The sequence below is a fragment of the Salarias fasciatus genome, chromosome 20, assembly GCF_902148845.1.
Source record: "Salarias fasciatus chromosome 20, fSalaFa1.1, whole genome shotgun sequence".
NCBI classification, from domain to species: domain Eukaryota; kingdom Metazoa; phylum Chordata; class Actinopteri; order Blenniiformes; family Blenniidae; genus Salarias; species Salarias fasciatus.
In genome coordinates, this window is record NC_043764.1 from 223,355 (window position 1) to 242,886 (window position 19,532).

A 19,532-nucleotide genomic window follows, 5' to 3' on the forward strand; every position below is an offset into this window, starting at 1 on the left:
ACACAGATCCGATTTTTTCAAATGCGACCCAGGCCACTTGGATATGTGCTCCTGAATCTGATACGTATCTGATCTTTTGCTATGCGACTTCAGTCTGAACGGCCAGGTCGCATTTATCCGACCTACACGTCTCGATATGGGGCGCCAAAGACGTGAGTCTTACCGTGAGTGTTAAAAAAAAAAGGCGCTCGCACATGTACATTAAAGCTCGTGTCCGGAGTTTTGAAAGAGAGAGGTTTTTTTTTAATCCAATGTCTGGAGGCTCCGCCTCCCTCTGCTTTCATGAGCGACCAAGCCACGCCCCTTTAATTGTGCACGCTATTATCTGTGGGGTGAAAATGAGAGCCTCCAGTCCTGCAGCGTCCTCCAGGTGGAGCTGTTTCCTGGATGTTCAGCAGACGGTGGATATATCTGCTGCAGAGCTAACTCTCCCCTGCTGGGCGAGCGACGTGCTCTCTGGCTGCTCCACATGTTGACTGACAGCAGGACAAGGCGGAAGCCCGAAATCTATTGGCTGACGCTGACCGGCGCTTTTTCGGATAACATGGGGGTCTATGAGACGAAGGCGGGGCTCATTAATACATTTTTATATTGCTTTATGTTAATATTATATTGTAGTATGAACCAGACTGACACATTGAAGCTCTGCTGAAAAATGATTCATACGTTGGAAACGAACAGAAACTCCGGACACCAGCTTTAAGGGAGTTCTTTCATCCGAAAAGTATTATTGAACTCCGTATCATTAAAGCCTCTCATCACTGTCCCACCACTCCCGGCTGCGTTTCTCCGCTGTCCCACAAAACGCCATGCTAAAAAACTCGGCTCTCTTCCTTCTCATTCGCTAAATTCTGCAGCGCCAGGACAACGGGGAGGAAAATAATAATATCAGTACGCGCATTCTCTCTCTCTCTTACTCTCTCTCTCGCTCTCTCTCACACACACTCACACACACACACACACACACACACACACACACACACACACACACACACACACACACACACACACACACACACACACACACACACACAGAAGGAGCTCGGCGCGTCTGATGAGAAGCGCTGCGCTCAAACGATTGCTCAATGTTTCATTGTAAGAACGCATTTGATCAGTTCTTAAATAAATCATTGATGCATGAAAAGCTGCAGATTCTGTATGTTGTTTGTGGATTCCGCAAACACTGAAGTGCTGCTGCGAGACGTCGTTCTGTCCTCTTCTGCGCATGCGGGACACTTTTGGGTTGTGTTCCGTTCAGACGAGAGATCACATACAAGTCGCATTTTATTGTAAATGTGAACGAACTGGCAAAAGAATCGGATTTCACAAAAAATCCGAATTGAGCGTTAAGAAGCGCTGATAAGTTAAGAGCGTTGAACGTAGCCTTAGTGAACTTCTCAGGCGCTTTAGTTTGGATGTGCACAATTTAGCTTCTCATTCCTGAGTTTGACTTTGTGTGCAGTTAATAGTTTAGGGTTGAGACTGTTGATACAGACGGCGGATAAAAAGATGTGCCTGTGCAGATTTGCAGTCATCAGGTAACGTCATGTTGAACACTTCTCAAACAAGAGTGTCTGTACTTGCTGAACGACTGTCATTGTGTCTTCGCTCATTTGTAGACTGCCTCAGCTCACCAACAAAAGGCTTCTTTCAACCTGTGCTTTTCTGCTAACCCTATTTTAACGTCAGCGTCTCCAGCTGTCATGTAACCTGGGAAAACCTTTGAGTGGTGGTTGTTCCTCACACTGACTGTTACTGGACGAAGCTTGCGAGGCCTCTCAGTGAGTAACGTCCTGTCCTCTCAACCTCAGGCCTACCTGCAACAAGCCCAAGACCTGGTCATTCTTGAGAGCATTATTCTCCAGACCCTGGGTAAGTTGGGAAGGAGGGCTGGGCTCCTGATTTCCCTCCAGAGCTACTGTCAAACTAAAGCCAACCTGTTTGGGCTCCCTTAACAGAAAACTGCTGTGCAGCAGTGGAAAGTTCATATTCCACAATCAGGCTTTGTGTTTGTGTCAACATCTGGAACTGTAAAGGCTCGTCCATGCTTCCCATGTCCGCATCCGCTCTGGGGCCTCCGTGCACCACCAATGTGCACGTGCTTCCTCCCATACTGCGTTCTGGGCTCAGCTGTGCCCATTCCATGCAGGGCTCTGATCCAGGCCTCCTCAAGAAGCTTTTCCGGCTCTACAGACAGTTTATCTGCTCCTTTATGATAGATTATTTAGAGAAAATTAAGCACATACATTGTCAGTACGTCATCATTTAGTGTCAGAGTTTATTTAGACTTTTCTTCTGTTTCTGAATCGCGGGGCGGCGCCCGAGCGATCAGATGCTTTCACTTCTGTCACAGACCTTCTCCTCCCTCCAGACAGTCTGCTGTCTCCGTCCTCCAGTGTCTCTCTCTCTCTGGGTGTGTCTGAGTGGAGCCATCAGGCTGGAGCTCCGCCTACCGTCACTTTTACCGTCATGTTCTGTTTGCTGTGGCACTCTGGCACATGCGTATACCGGCACCACCCTCGCAGCGCCATCACAGAATCTGGCTGCTGCGTGGACGTGCACGGATCGGTCCGCTCGGGCCCTAGCTGACAGGAATTCATGACGATTTTTACCTCACGCGGACGACCATGGACATGTGAAGCATGGACGGGCCTTAATACCGCTCATTCACCCTCTTTTCAGTGGTCTTATTTTAATACATTCAGAACACAGAGGACATGTTTCCCAGGCTGTTTGGTGTTGTGGCTTCTTTATTTTCAATGTCAGTGTTAACTTTGTAGGATAGACAGCAGACGCTTGTAAATGACTGAGGTCTACTGCTCATCCTGTAAATGCTCACTTTTGCTTTACAAATATGGGAGAATTTAAAGGTGCATTAAGAAGTTTTTCAACTTTAAAGATACTTATTTTCCACCATAAATATGTTACAAATATTGAATGATGTGCACAATGTGCCCTGACAGATTCATTGCCGGCACCGCTAACAGCGCTAAATTGTCACTAGAAAGTCACAGTGCCGGTCCGGCACCAGAAATTTTTTGGGGAGAATTTGAGAGGAATGACGTAACGCGCCTCCCGCTGGCCTGATATCCTTAGGTTTCGTTTTGTCCGCCATTACTTAGCCAGATGCTTAGTAGCAATAACTGAACAGTTTTGAGGATGGATCTTCCAGAAAGTAAGAAAAGACCGGCTTCTGGCGCCGCAGCGCCACACAGACCCACCAGGCAGGAGAAACCTCAATTTCACTCAAGCGCTACTAAAAGAGAGCAGACCTGCCAACCTGTACGCATTTTGCGTAGCAGGTACGCAATTTGACATCAAAACACGCTGGTACGCTCCGCCTCATTAAAGTACGCAAAAAGCTGCAGACGTCAGTGAGCGCTGTTATAAATGCGGACCGTGGACGTTCTCATGTCTGACAGCACGATGCAGCAGCAGGGCTCTGAAGTGTCACGCATTTCAGTGTGTTGTCACACATTCACGGCACACATTGTATTTGTCACGCTGAAAAAGAATACCGGTAAATTAGGCCGGTGCGCCGCAGCTCTGGAACCGGGAGGAAACACATGTGCTCCCCTCGTAGAGCTGCGACGTTCAATGAACGAGTCGTTCGTTTGAACGGCTCTTTCAAGTGAACGACGAGAGCCGGTTCTCAGCTGTCTGCGAGCTGTTCCTTTGTGCAAATTGTCCTCGCTTCCTTCACGTGTCTCCTGAGTGTCTCCTGAGTGTCTCCTGAGTGTCTCCTGAGTCCCTCCTGAGTCCAGCTGTCTCCGCTGCTTTCGTGTGAACGACCGAGTTTCACTTTTCCGCAGCAGCTCCAGTCACCTGAACGCAGCAGCAAACTAGAGGAGGAGGAGTGTCGCGAAACCGGAGCGGAGCCGGTGTTTGGAATAACTGAGTCCCTTTTAACTGGCGACTGGGTTTCTTTCACGTCCCTTGTTGCTGATAGATGTTAAAAACCAGACAAAAAGCCGTTCAGACCTTTTATGAGTCTGATTTCAACATCTGAGGCTACTAGCAGCAGCAGCAGGAAGTGCTAAAGGAAGTCAGTCACCAGGTAACAAGGACACCAGTTAATTTGAAACACCGTATTCACGGGTTTATAAAGGTTTTAGTAATGGAACACACGCGCACACATGCGCACACACACACAGCAAAAAATGCTTAGATAAAGGACATGTAGCAGCATTTTGAAGCTCTTTTCTGGGGACAACGTGCACGGTCAGCCGCAATGTAATGTGTATCAGAAAAACATCTGCTAAATCTTTGCCAATAAACAAATTAAAGAACCACATGAGAGCTTAAAACTGACAGCCCCCCCCCCCCCCCCCCCCCCCCCCCCCCCTCCCTCCACTCCCTCCGGTCGACAACTGTTCCGGCAAGTGGTACTCAAAAAATTTCACCAAGGTTGGCAGGTCTGAGAGAGTGAGGAAGGAGTTCCCCTCTTCCGTGGACGTACATGGACGCAAGCCACAGACATGAGTGTTTCACTAAGCTGCAGTTACGCCCAAGGCCTGCAGGGGGTGCTGTTTTGCATAAACCGAACAAACCCCTTCATGCACCTTTAAAAATAATCTGCAGTCCTCATATAAGGCAAACAGATGTCTCCGTTTTTTGGGATGCATCTGTTTACGGACTGTAGGGAACGGCAAGGGAAGGTCAGGGAGGGCAGGGGAAGGTCAGCAAGGTCAGGGAGGGCAGGGGAAGGTCAGCAAGGTCAGGGAGGGCAAGGGAAGGTCAGCAAGGTCAGGGAGGGCAAGGGAAGGTCAGGGAGGGCAGGGGAAGGTCAGCAAGGTCAGGGAGGGCAAGGGAAGGTCAGCAAGGTCAGGGAGGGCAAGGGAAGGTCAGGGAGGGCAGGGGAAGGTCAGCAAGGTCAGGGAGGGCAAGGGGAAGGTCAGGGAGGGCAGGGGAAGGTCAGCAAGGTCAGGGAGGGCAAGGGAAGGTCAGGGAGGGCAAGGGAAGGTCAGGGAGGGCAGGGGGAGGTCAGGGAGGGCAAGGGAAGGTCAGGAAGGGCAAGGGAAGGTCAGGGAGGTCAGGGAGGGCAAGGGAAGGTCAGGGAGGGCAAGGGAAGGTCAGGGAGGGCAGGGGGAGGTCAGGGAGGGCAAGGGAAGGTCAGGAAGGTCAGGGAGGGCAGGGGAAGGTCAGCAAGGTCAGGGAGGGCAAGGGGAAGGTCAGGGAGGGCAGAGGAAGGTCAGCAAGGTCAGGGAGGGCAAGGGAAGGTCAGCAAGGTCAGGGAGGGCAAGGGGAAGGTCAGCAAGGTCAGGGAGGGCAAGGGAAGGTCAGGGAGGGCAAGGGAAGGTCAGGGAGGGCAAGGGAAGGTCAGGGAGGGCAGGGGGAGGTCAGGGAGGGCAAGGGAAGGTCAGGAAGGTCAGGGAGGGCAGGGGAAGGTCAGGGAGGGCAGAGGAAGGTCAGCAAGGTCAGGGAGGGCAAGGGAAGGTCAGCAAGGTCAGGGAGGGCAAGGGGAAGGTCAGCAAGGTCAGGGAGGGCAAGGGAAGGTCAGGGAGGGCAGGGGAAGGTCAGCAAGGTCAGGGAGGGCAAGGGAAGGTCAGGGAGGGCAAGGGAAGGTCAGGGAGGGCAAGGGAAGGTCAGGGAGGGCAGGGGGAGGTCAGGGAGGGCAAGGGAAGGTCAGGAAGGTCAGGGAGGGCAGGGGAAGGTCAGCAAGGTCAGGGAGGGCAGGGGAAGGTCAGGGAGGGCAAGGGAAGGTCAGGGAGGGCAAGGGAAGGTCAGGAAGGTCAGGGAGGGCAGGGGAAGGTCAGCAAGGTCAGGGAGGGCAGGGGAAGGTCAGGGAGGGCAAGGGAAGGTCAGAGAAAGCAGGGGAAGGTCAGGGAGGGCAGGGGAAGGTCAGCAAGGTCAGGGAGGGCAAGGGAAGGTCAGGGAGGTCAGGGAGGGCAAGGGAAGGTCAGGGAGGACAGGGAGGGCAAGGGAAGGTCAGGGAGGACAGGGGAAGGTCAGGGAAAGCAGGGGAAGGTCAGGGAGGGCAGGAGGGCCGGTCTCCTCCCATCAGACCGTCAGCTGTTTGCTCTGGCGTTCTGTGGTGTGGGCCGTGTTGAGAGGAATTCTGTTCTAAGGAGAGAGTGTAGCCTGGAGTGTGTGTGGAGCTCCGAGAGGAGCTGAGCTGTCCTGGACCTGAGAGTCGACCTGTATTCACCCCTGATTGGCTGGACAGCGCAGGTCTTAAAAAAAAAAAAAAAAAAATCCCTCCTCAGAGACAGTCTGAGCTCCTCTGCTCAGCAGTGCTGAAAGTGAGGGGCCGTTTTTCCTCCATGAAGACCCGGGCCTCCTCCTCTCCTGCCATAACTCTCAATATTCTCGAAGTTTTCATTCATTCATCTCAACTATTAGTTATGAAAGAAGGGAGAAAGAAGTCCTCATGAACAGAAAGGGAGTCAGTTCAGGAACCATCATGAAAAACAGTGGGTCTGGCCAGGGGTGGGGGAGGGGCGTGAATGAGTGAACTGAGGGATGAGCTCCTCACTGATTCACAGTATGAATGAACACATGCAGATTCCTGAGAGCTGTGGCGGAAAGCCGTTCAACGCCACATTTGACTATGTGAGACTCTGAGTGTGAGGAAGCTAATGCTCTGCTGGAGAACTGACTGGTGTGTGTTCTGCTCCCTTGTACACACACACACACACACACACACACACACACACACACACACACACACCCCAGATCAGAAGAGGAAGCTCTGGTGCAGTCAGTCTTTCGTTGTCTTCAGTGTGTGGTCTGTGGATGGGTGACGGTGTGCCTTGAAATGATCTTTTCCTCATGTGCCATTCCTTGTTTTAAATGAAATTAACGTTGTCTTACAATGATGTGACTTCCTCTTACCAAGTTTCCATTTTCCCTTTTTAATCACAGCTTTTGAAATCACCATTGATCATCCGCATACCCATGTGGTGAAGTGCACTCAGCTGGTCAGAGGTGAGGATCAACTCTTGAATTCCGTTCAGTTGTGGGAGTGTGAGGGAGAGCTGACTCCCAGTTCTGCCACAGCAGTCAAACCTGGCGTGCTTTAAATTCAGCAGCTCCTGATACGAGCAGCTTTGTTTCCTTCCAGATAAACTGACTTTGATTTACGACTTCAGGACTCTGAGCAGCAGTGCTGAACGGGGCTTAAAGAGCTCCGTCATTTGGAACACATGAGGGGGAGAAACCCAGACATGGCACATACCTTACCGGTCGGAGCTGGAATTGTCCAAACCACAAACCTCTGTTGAGGGCAACGACTGCCCAGGATGAGCTTTAAACCTTATTTTAGTAACAACTACTGTTTCTATTACACACAGCACCGTGCACATCTGGACCAGCTGTCAAGTTGTTGTACTTCTGATGTGGCGAGCGCACAGGGAAGCTGCCTTCTCTAAACTCTCCTGTTTTGTTTGATGAGTCTCATGAAATCACAGTAGAACATATTAAAGTGGCTCCTCGACAGCAGCTATCCAAACCAGCGCTATCGGCCGCATTTTGCCAGTGAAAGTCATTATATGGTCCTGAATACTCCTGAGGTCCCAAACCCTCCACCCTGGGCTGCTGTGTGTGCTGTGTGCCATCTGGCCTGTCATCATATATCTGTGGATGTAGATTAGTGCTGGGCACGTTTTTTACTGCGTTAACACGCTGCTTCCTCAACGCCGAAAATTACTTTATCAGGTGTTAACGCTTTTTTTTGTTTTTTCTTGTTATTTTGAAAGTTCATTGCTCACTGGCTCTGGAATGATTATCCTGCCCCAGCCGAGGGTGGGGAATGGACCGTCCTTTCCGGGGTTGAGCGCCTCCCCCCAGCGATCCCGGCAGGAACTCTCCGGCTCCTGCTGAGCGTCAAAAAACACGACCGCAGTGCTTTTTGTAGTGAAACACGGTCCTTTCCTCATGATTTGCAATATTGAACTTGGCAGAGTTGTCAGAAAAATCACTAGGGAAAGGCTGGTATAAGGCACAGACTGAAAGAAGGAGCGCTAATAGGAAAACAAATTCAAATGAAACTTAAATGACGTTTTGCCAGCGCAACGTTTCGGCCCGCTGGGCAGTCTTCAGGCGTGAAAACACGGAAAATGAAGTAAATTTCTCTTCAACACACAATCTGTGAATCGATATAATATACGAGGGGGTACCCAAAAAAAACCGGAATTTGGTCAGAAAACAATAATAATAATGAGTTCCGACTTCTGGCCGTCAGATGTGCTGCAGGTAAGCCTCATGCACATCTGTGAGAAATTTGAGCTCCGAGAGTTACACTGACGCCTGTCAGGAGCTATTTATAGCAACAGAGTGCAGAGGAGGTCTGCGATTTTTTCCAAAATGGCGACATTGACGGGGAAGCCAGAGCAGCGCGTAAACATTAAATTCTGCTTTCTGCTGGGAAAAAACAGCAGCAGAAACACTCACCTTGTTGCAGCAAGCCTACAAGGATGATGCTCTGGCGAAGAATCAGGTCCATGAGTGGTTCGGGTGGTTTAAAAAGGGCCAGATGTCGGCGCGTCAGGTGCGCTCAGCCGTAAAAACAATGCTGAGCTGCTTTTCCGCTGTCCAGGGTATCGTCCACAGCAAGTTTGTCATTCCAGGTCAGACTGTAAACCAGAACTACTACATGGAAGTCCTCAGACGGCTCCGTGAGGAGGAAGCGGCCCGCGGAGTGGCGGAGTGGAGCCGGTTGATCCACCACGACAGTGCGCCAGCGGACACGGCGCTGCGCGTCACGCAGTTTCTGGTGAAGAATAAGATGAATCTCCTCTCCCATCCGCCTGATTCGCCAGATGTAGCCTCGAGTGACTTTTTCTTGTTCCCCAAGCTGAAGAAAGAGCTGAAGGGACAGCGGTTTGCAGATGTGGAGGAGGTGACAGAAAAATCGCAGCCGGCAAAAAATGGCACTTTTACGCGCGGGTCTGACGACGCATTGGTGAAGCGGGAGACACGGCTGAAGCGCTGCATGAATGCAGATGGGGATTATTTTGAAGGCGACGGTGGTGTTTTATTTTGAAATGTCATAAATAAAAAGTTATAATCAAATTCCGGTTTTTTTTGGGTACACCCTCGTAATCAATATAATCAATAAAAGGACTTTCAATTCAATCCGGGCCCAGCGGACCCAGCGGACCTTCTGGGCCCAGCGGACCCAGCGGACCTTCCGGGCCCAGCGGACCTTCCGGGCCCAGCGGACCTTCCGGGCCCAGCGGACCTTCCGGGCCGTGTGTGACTCACCGCTCATGTGCATCACGCCAGCAAACAGCGAGACTCATTCGGTGCACCGCAGGTCTGTTGCCCTGTAACCCCCAAATTCCACAGCCTCCGGTCGGCTCCGTCAGCGGTCCGGTCCGGTCTAGTCTGGTCCGGTCCGGTCTGGTCTGGTCTGCTCCGACCGCCGCAGCAAATGCGTTGCTATTTTAATGACTGTAGCTGATGCCACAGCCTCCGTTTGGCGCCGTCTGGCTCCGCTCAGCTCAGCTCCGCTCCGTCAGTCCAAAATAGAGCAGAGGTCTATTTGTCTCTCCGGTCCGGTCCGTCCAGGTCTCCGGACGCATAAATGTCCACAGTTCAGATGCACCAAACAGGAAAGAGAACTCCAACAACCTCCGGCTTTATACAAAATAAAATCATTTTGTCTTTATTAAAAACTTTAAACTGTTTAAAGACGTTTTATTTGTCCCCACATTAATTTTCAGATATATCAAGAATACACGTACCATACTGATTAAAATATACACTTTGAAAAGCGGGCAAACAAAAACTAAAACACACTTTAAAGTTTTATTTGACAAACTTCTGTTTTGCCTGTAATCAAGCTGTAGTGGAACGTTTCTGAATGTTTACACAGCTGTATATATGACCCGTTTGCAGGCTGTTGTCCATAAATTTCGTGTTTTCTACAAAATACATATTCAGGACCGTGAATGCATTTTATTCTGAAAGGCCCAAATGTCAACATCCTGTCGCACGAAATTCAGCGTGTTGAAGCACAACAGCCAGGATGAAGAGACGCTGATTCTGGAAGTGGAGAATCATAAAGTTTGATCTGACCCCAGTCGTCCTTCCTGCCAGGACGTACAGAGAAAGACGCCGGTGCTTCCCAGACTGCTCAGCTCTGGAGGTCGGTGCTAAATAGCGCACGGCTTCCCTGCTTCTCCGGCCGGCGGAACAGAGACGCAGCGGAGCAAAGCGGAGCGGTGGGGTTTGAACACCCGTAACTGTCCAAAATCAAGTAAACGCTCCCAAACTGGCAACGTGCGTGGCGGGTGCACAGGATGTGAGCAATGAGCACACACCTTCACAAACAGCTAACAAACAGCTAACACCGGCTGAGAAATTACTCACTATTATTTACTTCTTTTTTTTTTTAATACAACAAGAAACCGTTTCCCACAGTTCACAGCAGCAGTTCTCAAACTGGGGTCCCTGGACCCCCAGGAGTCAGCAAACCATAGCTTGAAGCCATAAAAAATGCCAAATTAATAATGAATTAATCTCATGCTGTAATAGTAATGAAAGATGCGTCTCTATGTCTGGGTAGCAGTACACCAATAAACTCCTCCCCCTTAGCTAAGGACCAATGAAAACTCTGACATGATTGCGATGCATCGTATGGTTACGTGTGTTACGGCTCATGTGGTATCTGGTTCATTACTGGCATCGTTCACAGCTCAACTGCACTGCAAAATGTGAGTTAATGGTCTGGAAATAAGACTGGATCTGGATTTCACTGGTGAAGTTAAATGTCTTCTTCTTGGACTTGATCAAAAAAGATTCTGCACCTTCAATAATATTACCAGTAGGGGTGTAACGATAACCGATTTTGGATCGGTTATCTTTTTGTAGCGTAAAAGATCCGAGTGGATCGGACCACGGAGCCGAGATCGGTTCAGATGCATTAAGAACGGTCCGATGGCCCGGATTTATGTCCGCGCATTGGTTTTATAAATTCATTTTTATAAATTAAGTACATGTTGCGCCCAGTATGTATACATAAACGCTGCCTCCGGAGCAAAACGGCGTCTCACGTCGCCGCCATGTTCCTGCTTTATCTCTGATCTGAAAAGAGCCTGATTGTGACTTTGGAACCTGAACGCCTCACAGCTGAGCGACCGTCACCTGCTGCATCCGAGAGCAACACGATGGTCACTGAGCAACAAGCTGCAGATAAAACAACCATCAGAACAGTAAACAGCCACGCTAAACCCAAAAAGGAAACCTACCAGAACAACGTTTCCCTCCTTCTCTCTAAGCCGCCGCTGCGCCGCTCACACACTTCCTCTCAGAACTGAACTGTCTGTCAACAACACCTTTCCCGTTCTGTCTCGAGTTTAAATCTTCTTTCCACCGTCTCAGAACCTGAGATGCGTCCCGTCGACTGATGTTGAAGCATGAAGGAATCGTTCAAATCCAGCTAGTTCGTCTGTGGCTAACAGCTAAGTTAACCTCTGACTGCAACGTTTCGCAGCAGGACGCTTTTGTGAAGTGTCCCTGAACGCAGCACGCCGCAGGCCGTTCACTGAATGGGAGGGTTTCAGGTGTTTCACAGGTGATGAAGGCGGTTCAGGAGGAGCTGGTCCTGACAGGCTCATCGACGGCGTTACTGCCTCTGTGGAGCAGCTGCCTCACATTCTTAAAATCATCTGTTCGGCCAGATATGATTGTTCGCGGGCCACTTTTTATTTATATTTATCATTATTTAATTTATTCATATTTATATATTATTTGTATTTATTTATATAAATGATATTTATTTTATTTTGTAATAATTTCTTTTTTGTATCTATTTTTTCTACCGTAGTTTTTTTCTTTGGGATTGTGTTTTAAGCACAGGCAGAGTTTGAAGTTGTTGAAATGACTGTAGTTGTTGAAGTCTGTTTTGGTTTACTCTGAATACAAAAAATAAACAGAAGCTGTTTTGAAGTTTAATTTCAGTTTTTCTCTCTTAGTTACAGAGTGCCTGACAGTTACAGTAAATTGTCAATTTGAATCGGATTGGATCGAATCGAATCGCTAAATGTTTTTGAGGAATCGCCCTTGAATCGAATCGTAGCCTGTGAATCGAGATGAATCGAACCGTTTTGTGGGTCAAAGATTCACACCCCTAATTACCAAGTAACTCTCATTTAAACTGTTGTATTGGCAAATTCTGTGACGTAGTACTGAAGTGTCCAGATTGGTCGGTCTGGCAGATCACGGTGTGATTTCAGCAGAGCAGGGTCAAGCTCTCATGCCTGCTGGAGCATCATGTCGCCATACTGCTTTTCAGAGTCCTGATTTACTCCGTCAGTGTCAGTTTTATCTGGAAGGAAACTACGCTGTTGGTATCAGAATGTTGAATGTATTGCCGGCCAGGTTTCAGTGCCGTTATCCTTCCTGAGGCAGCCTGGGAACATCCCAGCTCCCCCTCCTGTTTCACAAACATTTGGACCGCTGTGTGTGGAATGGTTTTCTTCGGGGTTTTAAGTGTGTCACTTTGTTTTGTTGTTGTTCCAGCGAGTAAGGATCTGGCTCAAACATCATACTTTATGGCCACCAACAGGTATATTGAGTCTTCTGTGTCAACCGTGAGGACTCGTGTTGTCTCACTGTGTGCAGATAGCGCAGCGCCTGTAAAGTTCTGTTTCCCCTGAAACTCAATATGCTGAATATCTGCTCTGTGCTCCTCTGTTTGCTGCCGCCCTCCCGGACACACCCTGCCATGCAGTCTGCACCTGACCACGTTCTGCCTGCAGTACAGCCCGCCGGTGGTGGCCTGCGTCTGCATCCACCTGGCCTGCAAGTGGTCCAACTGGGAGATCCCCGTGTCCACGGACGGCAAGCACTGGTGGGAGTACGTTGACCCCACGGTGACCCTGGAGCTGCTGGATGGTACGAGCCTGTATCTCATCATTTCTCTGTCGTTACAGCTCCTGCTGCCACCGACTCGTTTTCTAATGAGTCATCTTTCAATCGTTTTATTGATTGACTAATCTAAATGACCATTTTTCTGTAGTTTTTTTTTTTTTTTTTGTACCAAAATGAAGTGATTGCTATTTCCTTTGTCTTCACTGTGTTATGTGTCCAGAGTGTTTTTTTGGTCTGGCATAGAAAGTAGGGCTGCCACAAACGATTATTTTGATAGTCGACTAATCACTGATTATTTTTTCGATTAGTCGACTTATCGCATCATAATAAATTAAATGTAAAACATAGTTTATGGCAACACCATGAAGCTGCTCTTATATAAGCATAATTAGATTTCATCTTTAAGCGTTTAAGGTATATACTAACTGAAGATAAAGACAATTCAGATGATACTTCATTAAACCTTTACTGAAATGCAACAAACACTTGTTTAAAGGGACTTAAAGTGATACTTCAGCATTTTGGCAAATGGGCCCATTGAGCTCAACTCCTCAGTCCTCAGAGCAGCAGACTGACTGTTTCTGTGAGGCGAGCTGTTGTTTATTCAGAGGAGAGTCGGGGAAGGTTTTCAGGACGGACACAATGGAAGTGGACGGTACAGTTGTTTCCCTCGTCAAACTCATCAAACACACAATCCAACAACCCCACAACACTTTGGTGGACACGTTATAATCCTCACATTCACTACGCTGTGGAACACCAACAAATAATACTGCAGCGTTACGACACTGAAGCAAATACTGGGAACTACTTTTTCTTTTGAAATCACTACGCCCAGACGCCATGTTTAGTAAGTAGTTCCGTCTCAGCAATCTTCGCAGAAACAACTCAATCTGGTCATTTTGCATTAATATTTCACAGCAGTGTGCTCTGCGGCGTCGTGGGGAGCAGAAAGTTTTCAGTGCGACTCGATCACAGTGTGAAAATGTCTGAGATGACAGCAGGAGAGGGGCGGAGCCACTGGTGTCTGAAGGAACTGGAGCTCAGCTGTTTGGACTCTGGGTTTGAAAAAAAAGACGTGGAGCCAGATGTAGATGGTGTCGCCGTGCAGCAGCCAGATCCAGAGGAAACACGTCTGATTTGTACCAACACCTGAAGACTCACCGCTACACGTTACAGAAACGTGGACGAGTCATAGGTTATTCTCTCTCACTCGATCGCCCCACAGCTCAGCCTTCATCCAGCATGTGATGCTCTCTCTCTCTCCATGAAAACATGAAGCTGCAGCCCAGGAATGTGAGGGAAGACGACCCAGAGTAGGATTACTAAACTGAGCGTGATCTAAGAATGTTACAGCAAAAAGGATTCATTTTTTTACCCTTTATCTTCAGAGGCTGGCGAGTTTGTTTTTTTTTTTTTTTTTTTGCAGTTGAAGTTGGTTTCACGGTGGTGCCTATTTGCAGTTCTGGATTTTAATTTCCATTTATTTCATGTTGGAAACTGTTTAAGTAATTTTCTGTGAACCATGCAAGCAAGACCAGTATTGAATTACAATTTCGACAGCACTGGGTTTTTATTATTTTATTTCATTTTTAAAACAACGCACTTTGTTTTTCAAACGTGATGCAGACACGCAAGGTGGCGTCTCGCTGCCGCTGCCTGGAGATTTGTCAGGTTAGTTTACATTAGGTTATTTTATGTGTCAATTTGAGCAAGACCATGTAAAAGTAACAAGAATTTTTTTAGACTATAATTTTAGCCGTTTTCCGCATTTGAAAGAATAAAATGTGAAAATCACAAATCGAATGCAATCGCATTATTAATCAGAAAAATCACAATTAGGTTTTTTGTCAAAATCGTGCAGCCGTAGCGCTTACAGCGACAATTTATGTCACATCCCCACGATTGCGTGGGAAATTCGGACCCCGAACTGCAACAAATTCTGTGGCACACCGCCTGTATAAGGCAACAGACAGATACGCTGATTGGATTGTTATTTTAGGTTTTTAATGCTTCACGGCCCGTTAGCACTGAATAAACTGGAAATGCATGTGTAGTTTTTCACAAATCTTGCCTTAAGTCCCTTTAACTGTGTACCATAAAGTGCAAATACTTGACTAAAGTAAGGAAAAGGCACTTGCCTAAACAACAAAAATAAATCCTTCATGTCAATTTTGGGGTTTTTTTGTTTTGTTTTTTTCTGAATTGGCATCAAGCAGAGCAACAATGAGGCAGGCTCCTGTAACTACGGAATTATTGAAGTTTTCATCTCACTGACTCAAAACAAAAGTGCATTTAGTGTTCAGAGCTCAACTGTATCCAACTTTATTCCACTCTGACTCTACATAACCCCAAACTCCACAGGGCTCTGGCTCACCGCCAGGACAGTCAGCATTTCTACATGTTGCAGACAGGCTGCTCTCTGGGAGCAGATGTTCTGCTGCAGAGAGAATCCGCTCCGATGGGGTGAAGCTCTGAAACATAACGGTGGAAAACATCAGCGCCACGTCACTTCTTATTAAAACACATCACTGTTAGAACGTTACAGAAAACATGAAATATGTGCAAAAGGCAGCTGATGAATCAAGTCGTCACCGCTACTGTTAACGTTGACAGCTATGAGTAAACAGCAAGTTAGCGCTCTATGCTAATATCATTAGCTTACCGAGACGACGGTCCCTCTTCATCGTCGTCCCGAGCCACGCCGTGCTTCTGTTTCGGCTGCTCATGCATCGCCGTTGTGCTGCCGTGGAAGGCAGCTTCTGTCCTGCAGACGCTGCATGGCACTTTTCTCTGAGGTTTTCTTGTCATGCTCCCCCACTGTGGAGCTCCGCTGCCGCCGGGCGGCCATGACACCAGTCTGGTGTCGCTGCAGCTGACACGACTGCGCATGTGTGTCAAATACAGAAAGGCAGACGCGGCAGTGGAAGGTACCGCGGCAGTTTCGAGACAAAAACAATAGTAAAAACAAAATAAAAAATGACTCGTCGACTATTAAATTAGTCATCGATGATTTTAATAGTGAACATAATCGTGATTAATCGACCAATTGTGGCAGTCCTAATGGAAAACACTGCACCAGACAGCAGCAGACTGGGTGGATGTGTCACTGGTGGACACCGGCTGGAGTTTACACACATAGTTGTACTTCAACTCCACCTCACAGTTGCAGTGTGTCAGTCAGACTTGAATGGTGTTTTTAACATGTAACATCAGTGGTGTGTGAGCCCTGAAGCTCTGTAGCATGCAGAATGGCTTGGACTTACGCAGCTGCACCTGATTGGACTAACACGTTGCTCTGGAGTTCAAACCAGGCTTCATCACAAACTTCCTCGTTTATGACTAAAACGGCTCAGTTTGTGAAACATCTGACGTGACGTAATTAGGATGAATCGTCTCATTGTGGAGCTGAGACATTTTACCCCAGTTTAGTTTGTCAGGTCTCTCCTCTCTGTGCTCCATTTCCATAAATATGGCAGAATTTAACTTTATACAAATGAACTGAGGGCAACTCTGGAACGACACCGAGGTGAAGGGGATGAGGGAGACTGATGGAATCCCTGCACACAAAACCATGACTTGATAGAAGAGAATTTCTGTTGAAGAATTCTCATTGTCCGTTACACCAAGCATTTGTGGCAACTCTATTGGCAACTTTGGCTGGAAAGCCGTTGTCAGAATAGCTTTGCAGTGGAAGGAGAGAAAGACACGTTCTGAGGAAGACCTGTTAAACTGCACGCTGTTTATCTTCTCCAGAGCTGACACATGAATTCCTTCAAATTTTGGAGAAGACACCAAGTCGGTTGAAGCGGATTCGAAACTGGAAGGTAAACATTTCGCTCTCTGATTGTTTTTGTCATGTGCAAGTGCAGTAATCTACTTTTCAGAGCCAAGGCTACAAGGTCACAGGTTAAAATCACAGGGATCTTTTAAGTTCAGGTCTTTGTGAGACTCTTTGCTGTGAGGTTTGCTTCCAGGCTGTGTTCCATGCCAAAGTTGGACTAGAAGAGTCAGCTCTATTTTTCAAATGATGATGGGAAAACTAACTTATGCAGAGTGACTAAACTCAGCCCGGTGTACAAAACTAAGTGCAACACAGTGTATGCTCCTTTATTGTGGCCTTTGTACCAGCTGAGAACCCACAAGCAGAATGCTGGGCGACATCACGGTCCGTTGTAAATGTATGCAAAGGGCCTTTTGACCTGCTCATAGTCTGGCTCGTCACCCGGGACCCTTTTCCATGGGAGACTAGCAGGGCCGTGAAGCTCCTGGGATCGTGTCACTCGAAGTCCCCCACCAAGATAAGGTGGTGGTTCAGGAGTTTCAATTATTGAGGGAAACACAATTCAGTTGTGGCAGTAGTTTGGGCATCCAGCAGACTCAGTTTCCACTCATAAACATACCAAGGTGGAGAAGTATTTCTTCCCGTGTGACCCTGAGATTATACATCAATAACTGTATGTGGTGATGTGAAGGTTGGCTGATCGACTCTTCCACAGATTGCATTCGTCCGTGCTTTGACAGACAGTGCAACTGAAAGGTGCCGAGTCAGCAGCCAGCAGCAATGGAATGTTGGTACTGCTGCAGTGGTGAACCTGAGCAGTGGGGCGTCACCCGCCCAAACTCCCCTCCACCGCTCCGGATGCCAAGACCCACACCCGCCCAGCTACACCCGAAACCCAGCCGGCTCCAACACTGCCGGGCGGTCTGCCGTTACACTAGGGACGGAGCAGAAACGCCGCATGTCCAGTGTTGCATGTCGTGTTAGCTTTGACAGAAATTATTCACATAAAATAAACATCTTCAGATCTCACTCAAGAATAACGGAACATTTAAAACGGACAAACTGGGGCGGAGTTTTATCTGGTGAGATATTAGATATGGACTACAGATCCAGATTTTTTTCATTGGTCCCACAGCGGGGAAATTGACCGTGCACAGCAGCAAAAGTCAGCATAAAGTCAGCACAAAAAAATGCTAAACACAAAGTCAAATAAAAAATGGTAAAAATATGGAATACACATATAAAAAAAGAACCCAAGAAAAGGTGCAAATGGTGAAAAAGAGTGAACAGATTAATATTAACGGGCAACTCCGGTTTTTTGACGTCTGGACCTTATCTATAGATGTGTCATGCTCATATACTCACTCAGACAGACATGGTGCAGCTCGGAGTCCAGAAGTTATTTAGATCCAACCGATGTAGCGGGGGCCACGGCAGGAGGCTTCAGCGCGGGACATCATCTCTGCAAAATCGCTCATTTCGGCTATATTTCTTCATCCATCACCAGTGTTTTCATAAAGTCAGCTCGTCTACCGTCTACAGGTGGGTCAGCTGACAGTTTTCGCTAACTTAGCCACAATTAGCTCGGATGGGAACGTTGGAGCTCCTCTCCCCAGCAGAGAGGCACTTTGAGTCGGCCTCGGCTGTCTCGGCGCCCCGGCGTCCGACTCGCCGGGAGGCTGCGTAAAGTCAGCAAACAATGTTTGTCTGAATGAGTATATGAGCATGACACACCTAGAAATAAGGTCCAGGTGTCAAAAAACTGGAGTTGCCCTTTCACAGCTTTCATGATATTTTAGTAAGGAAAACAAAATCTGTTATTAGAAGTGGTCCAAACAGAACCAGATATAGGTAAGGTACTTTGTCATTATACAGGGAATGTACAACAAAATTCTTTCTCTGCATTTAACCCATCCTTTGATGCTGCTGAAGCATTCTGTAAGGAGCAGTGGGCTGCGGGGAGCGCCCGGGGACCCATCTCCAGATGTGGAGTCAGGCTAATGGTCAGAATCACCTGACTGGAGGATTGACCTGTCGTGCATGTTATCGGTTGCATGATTAATGTATGTGCGAAGTTTCATTCAGATCGGCGCATGTTCGTCCCACTTCCTGTTTCCAGCAGATGGCGCTGTGATTATTATCATATGGCTGTGATCAGATGTGATCAGACTGCGTTTTGGTGCCAAGTGTGAAGTTTGAGCCCGATTGGACCGAGCGCAGTGTTTTCACAGTTCACTTCCTGTTCCATGGGGGTCTTGATCAGGGCGGGAAGCTGACTGACATCCATTTAAACAATAAAGCTTCCATTTTGAAGGGTTTACCAGCAATTTCCAGTTTACAAGGATTACATGTTATCATAGAAGGACTTATTTGAAGCAGTTCTGTTCTGGACACCCGGGTGAGCTGGGGAGCCAGGTTTAGCTTCACAGCAGCAGGCAGCTCTGGAATGGAGTCACATGACTCGGTGACTGAGTGAAACTGTACTTTTCTTTGTGAAAACAGCTCTCAGGAGCGAAATTTGAGGATGATTTGTTGAAGTTGGATCATTTCTGACAGGGGCGTTTGTTTCCTCTCAGGAAAGTCATTCTTTACCAGGGTCAGTCCGATCTTCAGTCTGAAGCAGCCTCGGTGTGACCAGGTCAAACCTCTCCCTTCAGGTCAGGGGGAGGAGGCTGGCCAAGTCTGAAGTGTGTGCGGCTTTGCAAAGCTGCTCCGGCATTTTGTTCAACACATCTTATTTTCAACATCCTGAGCCATGTTCACCATGGAGGAGATAACGTTCAGAAATATTATGTTCAGAGGAAGACTGCAACTTCCTGCTGGGTGTAGGACGGTGGTGGCAGTGCCTGATTGTTAGGCCCTGATGAGACGAAGTGAGTGACGTTCCTGTGGACGATAGCCTCATAGCCCCCCAGCCTCATAACCTCAAAAC

The 19,532-nt window shown here is 48.0% G+C and overlaps 1 protein-coding gene across 1 annotated transcript in view; it reads left to right on the top strand.

Moving 5' to 3' along the window:
- Positions 1-19,532, top strand: part of LOC115407797 (cyclin-T1) — a 38,313-nt gene that overhangs the window by 15,348 nt on the left and 3,433 nt on the right. The window contains 5 exon segments of the mRNA XM_075410470.1: positions 1,812-1,872; positions 6,865-6,927; positions 12,466-12,511; positions 12,677-12,840; positions 16,573-16,643. Of these exon segments, the coding sequence (XP_075266585.1) occupies positions 1,812-1,872; positions 6,865-6,927; positions 12,466-12,511; positions 12,677-12,840; positions 16,573-16,643 (405 nt within the window).